The sequence below is a fragment of the Lynx rufus genome, unplaced genomic scaffold (assembly GCF_022079265.1).
Source record: "Lynx rufus isolate CCGP_SWC_20201006 ecotype Redwood Valley unplaced genomic scaffold, mLynRuf1.p SCAF_12, whole genome shotgun sequence".
NCBI classification, from domain to species: Eukaryota; Metazoa; Chordata; class Mammalia; order Carnivora; family Felidae; genus Lynx; species Lynx rufus.
The window spans coordinates 68,968,736-68,988,312 of record NW_025814826.1 but is presented as its reverse complement, the minus strand read 5'-3'; the positions used below and the strand labels follow the sequence as shown (position 1 = coordinate 68,988,312).

Here is a 19,577-nt window from a genome sequence, read left to right as displayed (position 1 = left end):
TGTCTCCCTCTCTCCCTGCCCCTCCCCCGCTCATGCTGTCTCTCTCTCTCTCTCTCTCTCTCTCTCTCTCTCCTTCAAAAATAAATAAAAAACATTAAACTTTGTGTCCTCAGGTTTTAAATAAGTCTCCATATAGCATGGGGAGAAGAAAAAAAAAAAGGGCTCCTGGGTGCATCTGTCAGTTGACCATCAACTCTGGATTTCAGGTCAGGTCATAATTCCAGGGTCATGGAATGGAGCCCCACTTCAGTCTCCACGCTGAGCATGGAGCCTGCTCAAGATTCTTTTTCCCTCTGCCCTCTCCCCGACTCGCTCTCTCTCAAATAAAAAAAATAAATAAATGAAAATATTTTAATGGTTGCAAATATATCTAGTAGAACTAATCTGAGTCGGCTTTCAAGTAACACTATACTGCTTCATAGGTAGCATAGGTACTTATAACCAAGTATTCCCAATTCCTCCCTCCCATCCCTTATGACATTGCTGTCTTCCATTTTACTCATCCATGAGCTATAATAACCTAATATATCGTTGCTATTATTACTCTGAAAAACAGTAATCTTTCAGAATAATCGGGAATAAGAAAAATAAAAGATTTTGTTTCACTGTGACTTATTCCTTCTCTGATCCTTTTCGTTTCTTCATGAGTTTCCGCCCTGTTACAGTTCCCAACTCTCTAAAGAGCTTTTAACATTTCTCACAAGGCCAGTCGGCTTCTGGCAACCAAGTCAGGACCAGGACCCAGGAACTTGCCAGGAGCGCAGTCTTCTGTGAGCAGCCTCCGGAACCGGGAACCCGATTGGTGGTGAGATGGAGGGCGCGGCGGAAGTTCAAGGCGGGCACTTCCTGTCCGGCCGCTCTGGCGCTCAGGGCCTGGCGTCTGCGAGGGGCGCGTCCACCCGTGTCCGAGCTGAGTAAGTCTGGGCGAGGGCGGCCGACGCGGAGGTGTCTGAGCGGCCGTGCGTAGCGCGCGGAGGTGGCGTGGAGTGTGGGGAGGCGGACAGGGGAGCGGCGGAGGCCCCCGCGGAGACCCGCTCCGTGGCGTCCAGGCTCCCCGGGTCGCCGCGTGGATGAAGAAGGCCTTAACGAGGAGGCGAGGTTGGGACGTGGTCAGGGGATGAATCAAATTGTGCTTTTTCTCGAAAAGTGCTTTTCACGCAGCAGATTAGGTGAAAGGATAGAGTTGCTAAAGCTGTCAGGGAAGGGACCTCGGTTCCTGGGTCTGAAGGGGACAAGCAGGAGATCACTTTCTGGAGCTAGAACAATCACGGCGTTCGTTCATTCATTTGTTGGGCGGTCAATAAACATTGCCTTAATGATAGTGATTAAGGTTTAGTTATATTTTTCTTGGTTATGGTTTGCCAACACTATACAAAGTACTTTATACATTTTCCTCATTTAATTCTCAAAATAGTCGCTGAGGATAGCGGTAGTGTTCTCATTTTAAGGTCTGTGTAGAAACTCGTCACTTACCGGGGACCTTTGCATTAGTAGGTGGTGTATCCAAATTTGGAATTCAGCCGTCTTAGCTTCCAGAGCCCATGCTTCCAGCAGCAGTGTTACATGCCTTCCTGCCAGTCTGGAAGCAAAGGCAGAGTGCAGACCCACCAGCGATACACATTTCTACTTGAACTAAGGGGTTCGTTTGCATGGAGTGGGGAGCTGTGGAGGTGGGAGCTAGCTTTGTATCAGAGGCTGATTGGGAAGGTTTTGCTGAGAGTGATAACCCTCATGTCACCTGTCAGCCTGTAGTAAAACCAGAGGAGGGGTTCTAAATGTCATATGTATACTGACAGTTCCCAGTGTATACCCAGCCAGCTTCGGCCTTTCTCCTGAATTATGGACCCATATATGCAAAAGCTCTCATTCTCCACTTGTAAGTCTAATAGGCATCTTAAATACAACACATACAAAACCAATTTTTAATTTTTACCCTTCAGATGTACTTCTACAGTCTTATCCTTTTGAGTGAATGGAGATGTCATCATCTCAGTAGCTTGGGCCAGAATTCTTGATGTTTTATCCCAGATCTAATTCATCAGCAAATCCTATTAAGTATGCCTTTGAAATGCATCTAGAATCTGATCACTTATCAGCTGCTGCCACCACTCTGGTCACCTCTAGTGGATTATAGCCAGAGCCTTCCAACTGGTTTTCCTGTTTAGGCCCTGATAGCCCCCACCCCCCACCCCTAGTCTGTTCTCAAAGCAGCAGCTGGAAAGGCCACAAGACCTGTCAAGGTCATATCACTGTCCAGACCTTCTAGATGCTTCCCATCTCATTCAGATTTAAAGCCCAAATCCTATAGTCTAGGAGGCTCTCCACCCTCTTTTCTCGTGCCCTCCCCAGCTCCCCTTCAGCCCCTCTGGCCTCCTTGCCCTTACTTGAACACATCAAGTGAGCTTGCACCTCATAACCTTTGCACTTGTGCTTTCCCCTTCCTGGGATATATCTCCCCTAATATCCACATACTGCCTGCCCTCACTACAGTGAGATCTCTCCTTTGATGTTGCTTTATCAAAGGTGCCTTCCCTGACTATCCTCTGTAAAATATCTCCTACCACCAAGTACTGCCCTCATGCACTCATTCTTTCTATCCTTTATCGTCACCTGACATAGGCACTTAAAATTTTGTCTGTCAGCCTCCCTACTTGTTGTGCACTGCATTAGAAAGAGCCTGGTCTGCTTGTCCTCAAGTGTTTGCCCGCTCTCCAGGACCTCCTAAGTGGCCCTGAGATGCAGCCCATTGGCTCCTCCAGCCAGGTGCACTGCTGGGGCCATCACGTGGTGGCCTTAGGATGCTGTTGTACCAGGGGCTGCTGGGGAGGCCTCATGGTGGGCAAGGGGATATAGTCTCAGGGACTACTGGGTGCTTAGTCCATCTGCCCTTCCCAGGGCTTTCTGGCAGCCCCACACTCCATGTCTGCTGCCATAGACCTCTTGAGATCCAGGCACAGAAGTCTCAGTGTTGCTGTGAGAAAAGCAGGCTGGTCACACTCCATTACAGTCTTCCCTCTCCCTGCAGTTTTGCCCACCTCCTTGGGAAAAGCTCAGAGATCCAATGATAGCCGTCAAGCAGCTCCTTCCTGATGGGCCCCAGGTGAGTGGTATGCATGGAGACACCTCTGTGTGGCCTTAGCCCTTTCTTGGCTGGAGTCTCTCCATGGTTCTCTCTATGAGGGGCTGGTCCCAGAGGGTAGTTGGCTGCCTGTCTTCACCAGTGTCCTCGGTCCCTGAGTTCAGGTCCCTGAAATGTGCCCCACACTGTGTCTTCCCAATCCCTGGACCAGACACAGTGGAGGGCAGGGGTTCGGCAGACAAAGACAAGTGGAAATGGTGCCTGCCTCAAAGAGGCCACTCTTGTGAGGTTAAGTCTGGTACATGCGTTCAGAGGGATTTTGCCCATCCTGAGCCTAATGGCTCCTCCACACCCCAGACCCACCCTGGGCCTGATCCTGATCCTGGGGTTGCAACAAGATCTCGTCATTCCAGGTCTCAGTTTCCTTTGAGGACGTGGCTGTGCTCCTTTCCTGGGAGGAGTGGGGCTGTCTGGGCCCTGCTCAGAAAGGCCTCTACAGGGACGTGATGCTGGAAACCTACAGAAATCTGGTCTCGCTGGGTAAGGCTTCTCTCTGAAGTTGGGCTCTGGGTTCCTTGCTCATGAATGGGACTGGGGCTAGGCTTGGGGCTAAGAGGCTCCTCATCCCCTGGGTCCGAACGCAAGACATTTATGACCCTGGTCCCAGGCAGGCGTGGTCTGCATAGAGGAGAGGACAGGCAGTGCCATGGACACCCCAATTTCCTTGTAGGAAGTATAGAAGAAGAGTATCATTCATTTAAGTTCATACAGGCAGTCAGGGACAGATCTAGGATTTGAACCCATTTGGTTTCAGAGCCCTACCTTACACCAGAATGTGCTGCTTCCCTTTAGTCCTTGTAGACAGTCCTTGGTAGACACCAAGATTCTGTGAGTCTTCTAGTGTGATATGTTCAGGCCCCAACTCTGTCCCTTATCCACAGCCCCCAGAAGAGCTGGGTGTAACTTTTCTTCAGCTGGGGCAGAGGCCTGAATCTGTCTCCTTGATTTGCAGACCAGGTGACAGGGGAGGTCACGACCAGCACACACGTGCTGCCCATGGGGCCATCCTGCCCTGGACTTGGATGAATTGTCAGTCTTGCTTCCTTTCTCTGGAACAGGACTTCAGCGTTCCAAACCTGATGTCATCTCCAGGCTGGAGAAGGGGGAAGAACCATGGACCCCACACTCACTGAGAATTGAGGAGAGCTGGATCCGGAATCACAGGAGTGGAAGTAAGTCTCCAGGAATGCCCCCATGCTCTCCTGCCCCTGCTGGCAGGTGCTGCCACTTCTCCAGGCCCTTCTCTGTGAGCTCTGGGCCACATCTCTTGTCACTGCCGAGGCTTTGCTTTCCCTCTTCTCCATTTCTGCCTTTCTTCTCGTTTCTCTCTATACCCATAAATGAGTTCATGGTTCCCTTACCCTAGAAAATGATCAGAAAGATCCCAGAAAAGAGCTCAGGTATCTTTCTGGGGCGCTGACTCCCTGCCCTGGCTGCCCATTCCTTCTCAGGCCTTGCTGGTCAGCTCTGCCTTGGCTGCTTGGAAAGACCACCCAGAGATATGCCCTCCTGCCCAGAGTCATTCCTGCTATTGCTCACTTAGACTTCCCAGGCTGATTCAGGGCCTTGGAGAAAAACATGAGTTAGGGTTTCTTCATGTGTAGCAAAGAGTATGGGCATATAAATAGTGAACAGTAAGTGTAGCTGAATCCTCTGTGCTACCACAGCAGCTAACAATGCCTGGACATTTGTGCTCAGTACATGAACTTATGCAATCTTCCAAGGTCCTCACAGTTGGTGCTCAAGAAACTGAGGCACGAGAGATTCAGTTGCTGGCCTGAGATCACACAGCTGGCCAGGAACAGAGCTGGGTTGGATCTCTGGCATACTGGCTCCACATTCCATGCATTTTTCCCCCTTTTAGAAACAGCTTTATTAAGGTATATTAAGCATTAATATGCCATGCATGTTTAAGATGTGCAATATGCTAACATTTGTGCATTATGTATGTACGTGTGAAACTATTCACCACAGTCGAGATAGCAAGAATATCCTTTACCCCCAAAACTTTCTCCTGTTTCTTTGTAATCCCTCCTTCTCACTTCTTCCCATCTCTATCGTGAAGTGATTACTGATCTGCTTTCTGTCTATATAAATTACATTTCCTAGAGCTTTATATAATTGGAATCATAGAGCATGTGTTCTTTTTTTTGTCTGTCATCTTTTGACTCAACATAGTTCTTTTGATATTCTTCCATGTTATGTATCAATAACTTATTTATTAATTTTTTTATTTTTTATTTTGTTTATTTTTTAGATTAGTATTTTATTGTATGGATATGCCACAATTTGTTTATCAATTCTGTTAACAGACATTTGGGTTGTTTCCAGTGTGGGGTTAATAACAGATAAAGCTGCTAAGAACATTTGTATGCAGACCCCTGTATGACCATTCATTTCCTTTACTCTTGGGTAAATACCTAGGAATAGAATGGCTGGATTACATGGTAGGTATATATTTAACTTTTTAGGAAACTGCCAGACTCTTTTCCAAACTGGTTGCACCATTTGATATTCCCACCAGCGATGGATGAGGGTTCCATTTTCTCTACATCCTCATCAATACTTGGTGTCATCAATCTTTTTCATTTTAGCCACTCTGATGGATTTGTAGTGGTGTCTCATTGTGGTTTCAATTTTAATTTCTCTAGTAATTAAAGATGTTAGCTGTCTTTCCATGTACTTGTTTCCCTTCTGTGTATTTTCAGTGGTGAAGTGTCTGTTCATGTCTTTGCCTATTTTTTAACTGGATTTTTTGCTTTCTGATTGTTAAATTTTTTTTGTTTTTTAATTTTTATTTTAAAAAAGTGTTTTTAATGTTTATTTTTGAGACAGACAGAGACAGAGCGTGAGCAGGAGAGGAGCAGAGAGAGAGGGAGACACAGAATCCGAAGCAGGCTCCAGGCTTTGAGCTGTCAGCACAGAGCCTGACATGGGGCTCAAAATCATGAACCATGAGATTGTGACCTGAGCCAAAGTTGGACACTTAACTGACTTAGCCACCCCAGTGCCCCACCAAGTTTTACTTTGTTTAATTTGTTAATCCACTTGTTCCAGGACCATTTGTTGAAAAAAAAAAAACATTTTTTCTCCACTTGTATTGCCTTTGTGCTTTTGTCACAAATCAGTTGTCCATATATGTGTGGGTTTATTTCTGGACCCTCTGCTCTCTTCTGTTTGTCTATTGTCAGTCTCTACTGCAATATCATACTGTTTTGATTACTGAGGCTTTATGAAAAGTCTTGAAATCAGGGGTGCCTGGGTGGCTCAGTCAGCTAAGTGTCTGACTCTTGATTTTGGCTCAGGTCATAATCTCATGGATCATGAGTCCCAGCCTTGCACTGGGCTCCATGCTGACAGTGTGGAGCCTGCTTGAGATTCTCTCTCTCCCTCTGTCTCTCCCTGTCCCTCTCCCTGCTCCTCCCCCACTCAAGTGCGCTCAAAAATAAATAAGTAAACTTAAAAAAAAAAGTCTTGAAATCAGGTAGTATTAATTCTCCAACTTTGTTCTTCGTTTTCAGAGTTGCTTTGGCTATTCTAGGTCTTCTGTATTTCCATATGATCTTTAAAATCAGCTTGTTGATTTCTGCTCCTGCTAGACAGACAGCATTTTATTGTGATTGCTTTGAATCTATAGACCAGTTTGGGGAAAATTGACATATATTGTGTTTTCTGACCCATGAACAAGATGTACGTCTCCATTTATTTATGTTTCAGTTTCTCAGTAGTATTTTAGTTTTCCACGTTTAGGCATTTAACATCTTTTGTCAGATTTATTCCTAAGTATTTTTATTTTTATGCTGCTGTGCATGGTATTTCCAATTCTTCGTTACTTATGTATAAAAATATAGTTGATTTTTGCAAATCGTTCTTGTACCCTGCAATTTTGCACAGTCCATTTATCGAGTTTCCTGTATACGTGGGTGCACACAGTGGGAATGGTGGCATATAGGGAAATGAGTCCATGCTGGCAGGAAAGGGGTAGAGTTGGCAGAAGTGCTGTAAAATAACTGAGTGGTAGCATGCCTCTGTAACTCTCTTACCCAGATTTTGCCTGATGAAATTAAACCAGTTAAACTTATTTTTGGGCCCCCCTTCATTTCTCCACATGCACCACCCTCTGTGCGTTACACAATATGTTAAACATTGTCCCCTGATGACTTCTATTTTGTCATATCTCCTTACCTGGAAGTAAGAAGTGGTTTATCTTCCAGGAGATTTCCAAGGGCCTTTGGTGCAACCTCCCATTACAATTTCTTGAGGGCTCAGAGTCCATGCCAGAAGCATTATTTTCCCTATTTCATAGATGAGGAAGTTGATGATCAGAGAGATGAGTCAGTTACACACAGCTGGGGAGTAGCTGGGATTTGAATCATGGCTGTTTGGCTCCAAGACTGTGTGGTTTCCTCTGTGCCACCTGAGACCAGGATGGACTTTATCATTCTGCCCAGTTTCAGGGATGTTCACCGTCCTGCAGCTGAGCATTTAACATGCTTCTTCTCCTGGTGGCCTTGTCTGGTGGTCCTGGTGGTCCTGTGGTTTTGCCTCTTAGGTAGGAGGAGGAGCCTGAAAAGAACCTGAGCAAAAGGGAAGGGGGTCCAAGGACAAGGACACCCAGGCAGAAGAATTTGTCAAGGACAGGCTGGGAATTGGGGACAGAACGTGTATGAATTCAAATGTATCACTCAGCTGTGATCTGGCTTACGGTGAACAAGCTGGGTAGCATCCTCGTGGCTGTCAGAGCCTATAGTGTACAGGGGAGGACAGACCAGAACAGAGACACACATGTTTAAAGAGAAGTAGACAGGGGCACCTGGGTGGCTCAGTCAGTTAAGCGTCCCAACTTCGGCTCAGGTCACGATCTCATGGTTCGTGGGCTTGAGCCCCTCATTGGGCTCTGTGTTGACAACTTGGAGCCTGGAGCCTGCTTCGGATTCTGTGTCTCCCTCTCTCTCTGCCCCTTCCCAGTTCACACTCTGCCTCTCTCTCTCTCTCTCTCTCTCTCTCTCTCAAAAAATAAATAAACATTAAAAAAAAAAGAGAAGTAGACAGGACTGCATTAGGGCCTAGCAGGCTGTGTTAGATGTGTGTTAGATGTGATTCTGATCCCAGAGGAGTAGGAAGCTATGAAATGTGTGTTGAAAAGTAATTTATTTTGGGGGTGCCTGGGTGACTCTGTCAGTTAAGCTTCCAACTTCAGCTCAGGTCTTGTCTCATGGTTCATGAGTTCGAGCCCCACACCAGACTTATATTGATAATGCAGAGCCTGCTTGGAATTCTCTCTCTGCCTTTCCCTGCTTGCTCGCTCTCCCTCTCAAAATAAATACATAAACTTAAAAAATAAGATAATTTATTATTTTTAGGGGTGACTGGGTGACTGTTTTTTGAGTGGCTGACTCTTGATTTCGGCTCAGGTCATGATCCAGAGTGGTGGAATCAAGCCCTTCATTGGCTGTGCAGCTGAGCATGGGGCCTGCTTGGAATTCTCTCTCTCTGCCTAAAAAGAAAAAAAAAGTATTTTTATACAGTGAACATGTATCATCTTACCAAAATAGTCTTGTAGAGAAGTACAGCAATGAGGATAAAATCACCCCAAATCTTCCTATGTAGAAATGTTCATTCTTGGCACTAGGTGACAGTATTTCATAGACCACATATACGTTGGCTTGAACAGATAAAAGTTTCTTTTCCTCATGTAGTAGAGTCCCTGTTTGGTGTGTTCCCTGTTGGACATGCTTGTTCAGAAGCCAGTTTATCTGTTTTGTCTGCCGTCCTCTGGAGCAGCATGTCCAAATGCTCATCTCCAGCCCCGTCTCTATGCTCCGCGTCATAAACACATCTGTCCTCAGACTTGTGAGACAGAGAAAGAGCAGAGGAGGTAAATCCTGGCCTTGAAGAAGCCCGAATCACTGCCTCTCCCGTTCCAATGGTGAGTTCAGCTACATGGCCATACCTAGTACCTTTAGTTTCTTCGTGGTTGCTCCAGAACTTACCAGGTACATCTTAACTTATCAGAATCTCCTTCTGGTTTATACTAACAATTCCAGAGGCATGTAGAATTGTTGCTTCTACATGGCTTTATTTTCTCTTCCTCTCTTTGTGCTAATGTTACACAGTTCCATCTCTGTATGTTCCGAGTAAAACAATACATTTTCATAATTCTTACTTTATATAATTAATTATGTCTATTATGAAAATTGAGGAAAAAATGAGAACAAGAATGAATATAGAGTTTGTTGTATTTACTTTCTTATTTACCATTTGTCTTCATTTGTTCCTGTACATTCCATTAGCCACCTGCTGTCATTTTCTGACTCCCAACAGCACTCTGCATTCACTCACCTCCTCTGTGCTGTCTTTGTCACATATAAAATATTCCTATCTGTGATACTGTGATTTATAATGAATACATATTTGGTTCTCATCCCCATTTCTGGCACAGAGCTCCTGAATCCCTTGGAATTTCCTATGTGAGGAAAGCAACAAAGATTGCTCTACTGTTTTGATAATACCCTAGGGTATAAATAGCTCAGCAGTCTGATCCAATTAAACTTGGGCTGTGGTATTTTTAAAGCATTGTTAGAGGTTTGTTCTGACTCCAGCAGGGTGACTCCCTGCCCTCTCAGCCACACTCACCAGGACTTTTGCCTCTTTGCCTTGGAGTTGGAAGGAATGGTAACTACCCGTGGCCTAACCTCCTGGTGAGATGTGGTAAGCTTTCACTGGGAGCCAAGGAGAAAGGCCCCTTCTTCCTGTCCCCACCGAACCCAAGTACAGCGTCTGTGAGGCTGAGCTGTGGGTAGAGATGGAGTGGGTCATGGCTCAAATGCCCTACATTCTCAGTGTTCATACCAAATTTTAGTAGATTTTCTTGAATAAGAAAACTGCTTCTTGATTTGCAGTTGCCCTTAGGATAATTTCCAGAGACTAAATCATTGTTAGTTTGGTTTTTTGTTGTTGTCATTTTTGTTTTTTGTTTTTTTGTTTTTGTTTTTAATTTAAATCCAGGGTGGTTAACATACAGTGTGGTCTTGGCTTCAGGAATAGAACCCAGTGATTCATCTCTTACATATGACACCCAGTGCACATCCCAAAAAGTGCCCTCCCTAATGCCCTTCACCCATTTAATCCGTCCCCCTACCCACCTCCCCTACAGCAACCCTGTTTGTTCTCTATATTTAAGAGTCTTTTATGGTTTGCCTCCTTCTCTGTTATTATCTTATTTTTCTATCCCTTCCCCTGTGTTCATCTGTTTTTATAATTCTTACCATCTTTGTTTTGCTGTAACATGGATCCAGTGAGTTCTTTACACTGTCATCCTGGAAATGCAATTTCCTAGCTTTCAGTTTTGAAGACTGTTTTTGCTAGATGCTGAAATCTGTGTTGCCATTTATTTTCTTCAGCCCATTAACAACACCCTTTTGTCTACTGCCTTCCACTTCTACAGTTGAACAGTCAGCCTGCAGTCTTATTTTGCTTTTAAGTTGATAAGTCTTTTTCTTCTTGCTGCTCTAAATATTTTCTTTCTTTAGTTTTTAGCACTTTGATTATGTTATACCCAGGTGTGGGGTCTTTTTGCATTTATATTGCTTATGATTCTTCAAGCTTTTTGCAATGATTTGTAGATTTTTGTCAGTTGTGGAAAGTTGTAAGCTAATATTTATTTTTTTTTTAAGTTTTTATTTTAATTCCAGTTGGCTAGCATACAGTGTGATATGAGGTTCAGGTGTACAATAGAATGATTCAACAATTCCATACATCACCCACTGTTCATCAGAACAAGTGCACTCCTTCATCCCCATCACCTATTTAGCCCATCCCCATACCCACCTCCCCACTGGAAACCATCAGTTTGTTCTCTATAATTAAGAGTCTGTTTCTTAATTTGCCTCTCTCTCTTTTGTTTTTCTTTGCTCATTTGTTTCTTAAATTGCACATATGAGGGGCACCTGGGTGGCTCAGTTGGCTAAGCATCCGACTTCAGCTCAGGTCATGATCTCACAGTTCATGGGTTTGAGCCCCGCATCGGGCTCTGTGCTGATGGCTCAGAGCCTGGAGCCTGCTTCGGATTCTGTGTCTCCCTCTCTCTCTGCCCCTCCCCCGCTCATGCTCTGTGTATCTTTCCTTCAAAAATAAATGTTAAAATTAAAAATAAAATAAAAATAAAAAATAAAATAAATTGCACATATGAGTGGAATCATATGGTATTTTTTTTCTCTAACTTATTTCACCTAGAATAATACTCTCTAGCTCTATCCATGTCGTTACAAATGGCAAGATTTCATTCTTTTCTATGGCTGAATAATATTCCATTGCCCATATATACACCATGTGTATCCATTCATCAATGGATGGACACTCAGGCTGCTTTCGTATCTTGGCTATTGTAAATAATGCTCCTGTAAACATAGGGGTGCATGAATCCCTTTGAATTAGTGTTTTTGTATTCTTTGGGAAAATTCCCAGTAGTGCAATTGCTAGGTCATATGGTAGTTCTATTTTTAACTTTCTGAGAAACCTTCATACTGTTTTCCAGGGCAGCTGCAACAGCTTACATTCCCACCAGCAGTGCACAAACGTTCCTTTTTCTCCATATCCTTGCCAGCATCTATTATTTCTTGGGTTGTTGATTTTAGCCATTCTGATAGGTGTGAGGAAGCCAGTATTTCTTTTGTCCTGTTCCTTTTCTCCTCTTTTTCTGGGATTGTAACTATACATATATTACACTGTTCTACCATATCACACCTGTTTCTTATGCTCTTTTCTATATTTCCTGTCCTTTTTTCCCCCTCTGTGTTTCAATCTGAAACTTAAGAATACTTTTACTTGTGTACCTTCCAGTTAAGTGATCCTCTGTTCTGTTATGTCCTATCTGCTAACAAACTCTCTATTGAACTCTTAATTTCAGTTTCCGTTTGATTTCTGGTCACATTCTGTATCTCTTTATGTTCTTATATATACTAATCAGTTTTGCTTTTGATATTGGTTCATGACAGTATCTGAATCACCTGTGGGTTTGTTTCTATTGTGTATTTTTTTCTCTTGGTTTCTTGTCATTATTCTTTTTCTTAACATACTTTCTGATATTTAATTGAGAGTCAATATTATAGATAAAACATTATAGAGTCTCCATTTGATGTCATACTCTTGAAAGAGGATTAAGTCTCCTTTTGGCAGAAAGATAACATGACATTGAATCACCATGTCTTGTCAAAGGGTTGGTCTTAGGCTTTGTTAGAGCTGTTAGAGTTAGCCTTTGTTAGAGTAATTTCCTACTCATTGGTCACCTTTGAGGAATGCTAGGGAGTTGATTCATTATTCTGAAAACTGGTGAATAAAAATATCAAGTGTTTATTCTGCCTTTATAAGATGTATTATACCTCAGGATAAGTGAACAATTGGTGAGTAGAAATTTCTCTTCATAGAGCTTCCAGCTTTAAAAAAAATAAAAGAGGGGCGCCTGGGTGGCTCAGTCGGTTAAGCGGCCGACTACGGCTCAGGTCACGATCTCACACACTCCGTGAGTTCGAGCCCCGCGTCGGGCTCTGTGCTGACAGCTCAGAGCCTGGAGCCTGTTTCAGATTCTGTGCCTCCTTCTCTCTCTGACCCTCCCCTGTTCATGCTCTGTCTCTGTCTCAAAAATAAATAAACATTAAAAAAAATTAAAAAGAAAAGAAAAAGAAAAGAATGACAGAATTAGAAATCACTATTTCAAAATTCCAAATTTAAAAATGAATATAGGGGCGCCTGGGTGGCTCAGTCGGTTAGGCAACTGACTTTGGCTCAGGTCATGATCTCGCGGTCCGTGAGTTCGAGCCCCGCGTCGGGCTCTGTGCTGACAGCTCAGAGCCCGGAACCTGTTTCAGATTCTGTGTCTCCCTCTCTCTCTCTGACCCTCCCCCATTCATGCTCTGTCTCTGTCTCAAAAATAAATAAACATTAAAAAAATTTTTTTAAATAAAAATGAATATAAATAATGATCACTAATGGCTGCTAACATTGCAAAAAAGAGAAGCAACCAGACATTTTGCACCTCCTGATGGAAAAACAGTCTACCACTTATAAAGAGTTGTTTTTAGTTTAGTTTTTTTTTTTTTTTAAAAAAGACCTGAATCCTGAGATATCAACTAAAAGGTGTAAATACAGAAACAGCTAATAGTGACACATCCTTCCTCTAACTTTGTACAAAGAATACCCAACAGTAAGGCATCGTCTATCTAAGGCAAAAATTAGGGGATTGCCTCAAAAAACCAACCATAGAAGAAAGACTTCTAAATTTTGACATTTGGGGATGCCCTGGCCTTAGAACTACCATCTTACTCAAATGTGCCTCTACTTGACAAGTACCATTCATCCACAGAGTTCCCAAGCATCTTTTTATTGTCTCATGTTAAAATACAAATAGGCAACCAAGGATCACTAGATTCCTGAGGGAAAATGACAGCATGAATCAGCATGAGATGTTGCTTCTTGACCCACAGATCATTCTATTCTGTGGTTGGTTGGTTGGTTGGTTGGTTTTTGAAAGGGAGAGAGTGCACACAAGTCAGGGAGGGACAGAGAGAGAGAAAATCCCAAGCAGGCTCCACACTGTGAGCACAGAGCCCAAAGTGGGCCTCAATCCCACAAACCGTGAGATCATGATCTGAGCCAAAATCAAGAGTCAAACACTTAACCAACTGAGCCACCCAGGCACCCCTCTTCTGTGGTTTCTCATTTTGTTCACATTCTTCATTGTTTCCTACCCAGGGAAATAATATCTCTCGACTGGGATCTTTTTAGACTCCACTCCTAAGATGTTGAGGACTCTTGACACTTCAGATACTCCTGATAGAAGCCACAGGAATTCTGGATGTTTACATCCAGAGTCTGCCCCTTCAGACTGCTCATAAGTTTCTAGAATAAATTTTTGTTTGTTTTTAGCTTCCATACTTAAGTAAATCCCTTTGAAGTACTGTGAGTAGTTCACTGAAGTCTGTTAAAAGGACTTAGCCCAATGCTAGACACCATCTAATCAACGTTTTCAGCTCTGTTTCCTTGTCTGGCCAAACAGTCTGCGAGTAACAGCCTGTTACAGCTCTATAAGAACTAGTTTACAAAAGAGGTTCAATTATGCTTTCATGGCATCCCACAACAGGGCTCCCCTCTCAGTGTTCTGACCTGGGTTATCCTTCCAACAGTCATTGTGTCCACATGATTCAGTGGTTTAGTGTGAAATTTTTGTTTTGTCTTTAGTAAATTTCCTTTCATTGAATTTCAGAATTTGGTTGTATCACAATTTTTACAAATACTCAGGTACTTTTTTACATTGGGAATGTGTGGTATGGACTGTTGCACACATTTAGCTTTTCTGCCTTGTACTGTGCCTGCTGTTTGGGTGAGTATCTGTTTTTGTATCTTTTCTTTGTATCTATTTTTCTCTATTTACCCTAATTTGCTTCTATAAAGCCAATTTGTCCATATCAAATCATTTTGCATTATCTATTACTCTGTATACCCTTTATTCATTACAAGCCATTTATCATTCATTTATTTTTAAACAAATATTTGAATATCTATTATAGAAAGCTATAAGCAGCTATAAGAAGATACCTTGTTTGCAAAGTATGCAGCAATGACATGATCAGCAGAGGTGGTGACCTTCCGAGCCTCCACTCCTGTTACCCTCATCACCTTTCTGAGCGCCCTCAAGTCATGCCTCACTGTTTCTGCTCCATCTGTGCCTAGTTGGCCCATCTGCAGATGTAACACTTTGACCTTGGGCTTCTCCTTACTTCCTCCCCACACCAGCTTTTGTTGCTTTGATAGAATGCTTCTCTCCCCTCTTTCCTCATCCCAGTGAGGTCATTTTTTGCTTTTGCATTCTGAAAATCCAGTATCCTCCTAGGAGATACTTGTTTCATATAAATGTTCCTATTTATGCTCTAATTCGTTTTCCCATAGTAGAATACACATAACTCATTTTTCTTCATTCTTTCAGGTTTTGAGTCTCTAATGGAAAAAAAGGAATTAACTCCAAAACAGGAAATTTCCAAAGCAGTGGAGTCCCAGAGAGCAAAACCAGAAGAACATGCAAGAAATATATCCAAGGAATCTGATTTTGAAGAAATGTGTAAAACTGAGGGAAAGATAAAGAATTACTGGGGAAAATCTACAGTGGAAAGACTTAAGAAATCCTTCTCCCAGAAGAACAATTCTAGACCGGTGACATTGACACGTGTGAAAACCCCTATGGGGGAAGGCCAGATATCCGGTTCCACGGAGGTAAACTGCACTGCAGACCCAAACCCTGTCGGATTTCATCGAGGATCTAGAGGGGAGAGTCTCCACCAGAATGTGCCACATGTAGATGACTTTCAACAAACTCAGGGCCTCATTAATCTCCCATGTTTCCATCTAGGAGAAAGATCATGTCAGACAGATGTGTTTGTGAAAGTGGCCAGGCAGAGTTCAGTTCCTGGTGAGAGTCAGAGGGTTAACAGGCCAAAGAAATCCTTTGAGTGTACTGAGTGTGGAAAACCCTTCAGCCGGAGTAGAGCTCTTTCTCAACATGGGAGTAATCACACCAGAGAGAAGCCCTTTGAGTGTGGTGGATGTGGAAAAACTTCCTGCCACTGCTCTGTCTTCAACCAACATCAGAGAGTTCACTGTGGAGAGAAGCCCCACACCTATGCTGAGTGCGACAAAGCTTCCAGGGCTCATGCCTACTTCATTCAGCACCATAACATTCACACTGGAGAAAGACTTTATGAGTGCAGTGAATGTGGAAAAGCTTTCAGTACGTGTTCATCTTACAGTCAACATCTTAAGATTCATACTGGGCAGAAACCTCATGAGTGTAATCAGTGTGGGAAAGCCTTCAGTCATAGCTCTAACCTGATTCATCATCAGAGAACTCATAGCGGAGAGAAACCTTACACGTGTAAGGAATGTGGGAAGGCTTTTAGTAGACAGTCACACCTCCTTCAGCATGAGAGAACTCATTCTGGAGAGAAACCTTATGACTGTACTGAGTGTGGCAAAGCCTTCAGTGCACGATTATCTCTCATTCAACATCAGAGAATTCACACAGGAGAAAAACCCTATGAATGCAATGAATGCGGGAAATCCTTTAGCCTGAACCGAACCCTTATCGTTCATCAGAGAATTCATACTGGAGAGAAACCCTATAGGTGTAATGAATGTGGGAAATCCTTCAGTCAACGTTCCCAAGTCATTCAGCACAAGAGAATTCACACTGGTGAGAAGCCTTATATATGCAATGAGTGTGGAAAATCATTCAGCGCTCGCCTGTCCCTTGTCCAGCATCAGAGAATTCACACTGGAGAAAAACCTTATGGATGCAATGAGTGTGGGAAGACATTCAGTCAAAAGGGACATCTGATTCAGCATCAGCGAATTCACACTGGAGAAAAACCCTATGAGTGTAATGAGTGTGGAAAAGCCTTCAGCCAGAGTTTTAATCTCATTCATCATCAAAGGACACACAATGGTGAGAAGCCCTATGAATGTAATGAGTGTGATAAAGCCTTCAGTGTGCTCTCTTCCCTTGTTCAACATCAGAGAGTCCATAATGGTGAAAAGCCCTATGAGTGTCACAAATGTGGGAAGGCTTTTAGCCAGGGCTCACACCTCATTCAGCATCAGAGGAGCCACACTGGAGAGAAACCCTATGAGTGTAACGAGTGTGGGAAAACCTTTGGGCAGATATCCACCCTAATTAAACATGAGAGAACACACAATGGAGAGAAGCCCTATGAGTGTGGAGACTGTGGAAAAGCCTTCAGCCAGAGTGCACACCTTGTCCGCCATCGAAGGATTCACACTGGAGAGAATCCCTACGAGTGCAGTGACTGCGGGAAGGCCTTCAACGTCCGCTCCTCTCTCATCCAGCATCACAGAATTCATACAGGAGAGAAGCCTTATGAATGTGAGAAGTGTGGCAAGGCCTTCAGTCAGCATTCACAATTTATTCAGCATCAGAGGATTCACACTGGAGAGAAGCCCTATATGTGCAATGAATGTGAGAAAGCCTTCAGTGCACGCTTGTCCCTTATCCAACACAAGAGAATTCACACAGGAGAGAAACCCTACAAATGCACTGAATGTGGAAAATCCTTCCGACAAAGCTCTCACCTCATTCGTCATCAGAGAGTTCACAGTGGAAAACGACCTTATACGTGTAATGAATGTGGGAAAACTTTTAGTCAGAGAATAACTCTTACTGGTCATGAGAAAATTCACACTGGAGAGCAAGCCTATAAGTGTATTAATTGTGGGGCCCTCTTTAGTGCACAGGCAGCTTTCATTCAGCATCGTAAAGTTCACAATGGAGAATAACTCCACTTTATTCGATAGTCTTCCCTGTTTTACATCAGAAGCAATATACTGATGGGAAAGCTGTCACTTTTACAGCTTTCATTTTGGAGATTCATCTCTCCAGTGATTTAAGATCTCCCAGTGTGCTGTTAACTAAAGGTAGGCTGCAAAATTATGTGCTAAAAATTCCAAGGTCACATGCCTTCCCTCAGATTCAGAGGGTGGCGCTGTGCTTCAGTACTTTAAACAAGCACGGCTTAAATATACTTATTTAAAATCATGTTTTCATAGCACCAGATCTTAAGGTGCAGTGAGGTATTTTATGTGGTCACTTGCTTTTCTTTCCTTGTACTCATCTATTTCAGGTTCAAGAAAAATTCACTGGAATCCTTGCACTTTCAATCATGATAGAGCCAGGTTGGGATTTCTTTGTTAGGGCCTCTTCAAAATGTTTTCGTTCTATTGTGAGGAATATCCCTTTAACTTCAAAAATGTTATCCCTTTTCAGCATCAGGTAATTCAGACAGGAGAGAAACCTTATGAGCTTGAGCAAAGTTTGTTAAGGAACGACATGAGGCTTATGTGTAGATTGAAACTTGTAAGATCCTGCTAAGAAGTCGAATGACACAAGTAAAATGGGTTTTTCTACAAGGTAATTGGGAAAGACAAAATCCTGTGAATTGGGAGGAAAGCAGCCATAAAGCAGACACACAGTGGTATATGGGATATGACTTAACAGGTTTTGTTCTCAAAACCAAGGTTGGTGTATTCCGTATCAGTTTCTCAGGGGGAGAAGGTGAGTGGTCATAACTGTGTTCTGGGCAGCCTGGCACTGAGCAGACTCTGGTGAGGAGTGGCAGGTCCTTCTGCTGCCAGAGGACAGGATTCCAGGTGAGGTAGGTAAGTAGATAATTGTGCAGGTTGTTTGTCAGCCTGGGAACTCTTGTGTGCATGTTTTAAAGCTGCCTTTTGTCCTCCAGAGTGATGTTGGTCAGCAAGGTCTCAGTGTCCTTTGGTTCTTGATATTTGAGATGACATATATCCTAGGAGCTCTGTTTTCCTAAAGCCAGTTTCCAGAGTTGCCACCCTTGCCTGTGGTGCTTCTGGCCCAGGCTCCCTTATGAGTGGTTCACTTCAGTATCCTCAGAACCCTGTTCTCCAGAAACTTCTTTAGCACTTTTTCCTACTTTCTTTGTGGAGGAAAGGTTAACATCAAAATGGTCTGAAACAGGCTATAAATAAATAGAAATTCAGCAACAGCAGTCTGTGAGAAACAGTTGTAGAAGCTGAAATCTGACAACTGAAAGTAGCTTAGAGTCTTTGATGAACAATTCGAATGCCATATGAACAAACACTTGAGAGGAGATTGACCAGTTAATATTTGGGATAAGCTATAATGGAATGGTGCTTTGTATATAAGAATCAGGGTAAGAAAGAATAAGTGAGAGCAGTTGGCCATTTTATTCCTTAATAGTGTCATTTTCACTAATAAAATTATTCCAGTTTTCCCATTTATTAAAGGAGCTTTCTTAGAATTTGACTCCATTCTTTTTTCTTACATTGACTTGACCTGTACTTCAGATTTTATTTTCCAGGCTGTTGTCCATATGGTAGTGACAGTGGTCTTTACTTCTCTTAGAATGTTGAAAAGCTGATTAGAAAAATCTGCCTCTTGATGATAATCCTCCTAAGCATACTTCACCGCAAATAGCTTTGACTTAAAAAATGAAAATGGGAGTGAATTTACTGTGATAATAATGGTTGTATGCTGAATGAAAATTGTGATTCAGTCAATAAACCTTTACTTTTTTACCTTAGCATGTGCCAGGCATTGTGATTAATGCTTTGCATGGGTTTTCTCATTTAGCCCTCACATCAATTCAGTGACGTAGGTACTTTTATTTACCCTGTTTCACAGTGAGACCTGAGGCACAGTCTGCTCAGTGGTATTGCTCTCTGTGTGGCTCCACCACCCAGGCTCTTGATACCTCCTGAGTCCTGCAGGCTAGCACCTGCTGCACCCCAGCACCCCAAGAATGAAGGCAGTGCTGGTAGGAAGCTTGCAGCCCCAAGGCTGGCCCATCTGCTGATTCCAAATGGTACATCTTACTTAAATGTG

The 19,577-nt window shown here is 43.2% G+C and overlaps 1 protein-coding gene across 1 annotated transcript; it reads left to right on the top strand.

Moving 5' to 3' along the window:
- Positions 1 to 759: 759 nt before the first annotated feature.
- Positions 760 to 19,275, top strand: LOC124507919 (zinc finger protein 252-like). Its single transcript, XM_047074387.1, has 5 exons — positions 760 to 914; positions 3,026 to 3,100; positions 3,493 to 3,619; positions 4,198 to 4,311; positions 15,120 to 19,275. The coding sequence occupies exons 2-5, from the start codon at positions 3,062 to 3,064 to the stop codon at positions 17,477 to 17,479; spliced, it is 2,640 nt and encodes an 879-aa protein (XP_046930343.1). The 5' UTR covers positions 760 to 914; positions 3,026 to 3,061; the 3' UTR covers positions 17,480 to 19,275.
- Positions 19,276 to 19,577: the final 302 nt, after the last annotated feature.

Coding starts and splice junctions, on each gene's coding strand:
- LOC124507919 (XM_047074387.1), top strand. CDS start 3,062: ATGATAGCCGTCAAGCAGCTCCTTCCTGATGGGCCCCAG. Junction 3,101..3,492: donor TCCTTCCTGATGGGCCCCAG/GTGAGTGGTATG, acceptor TCGTCATTCCAG/GTCTCAGTTTCCTTTGAGGA. Junction 4,312..15,119: donor CCGGAATCACAGGAGTGGAA/GTAAGTCTCCAG, acceptor TCATTCTTTCAG/GTTTTGAGTCTCTAATGGAA.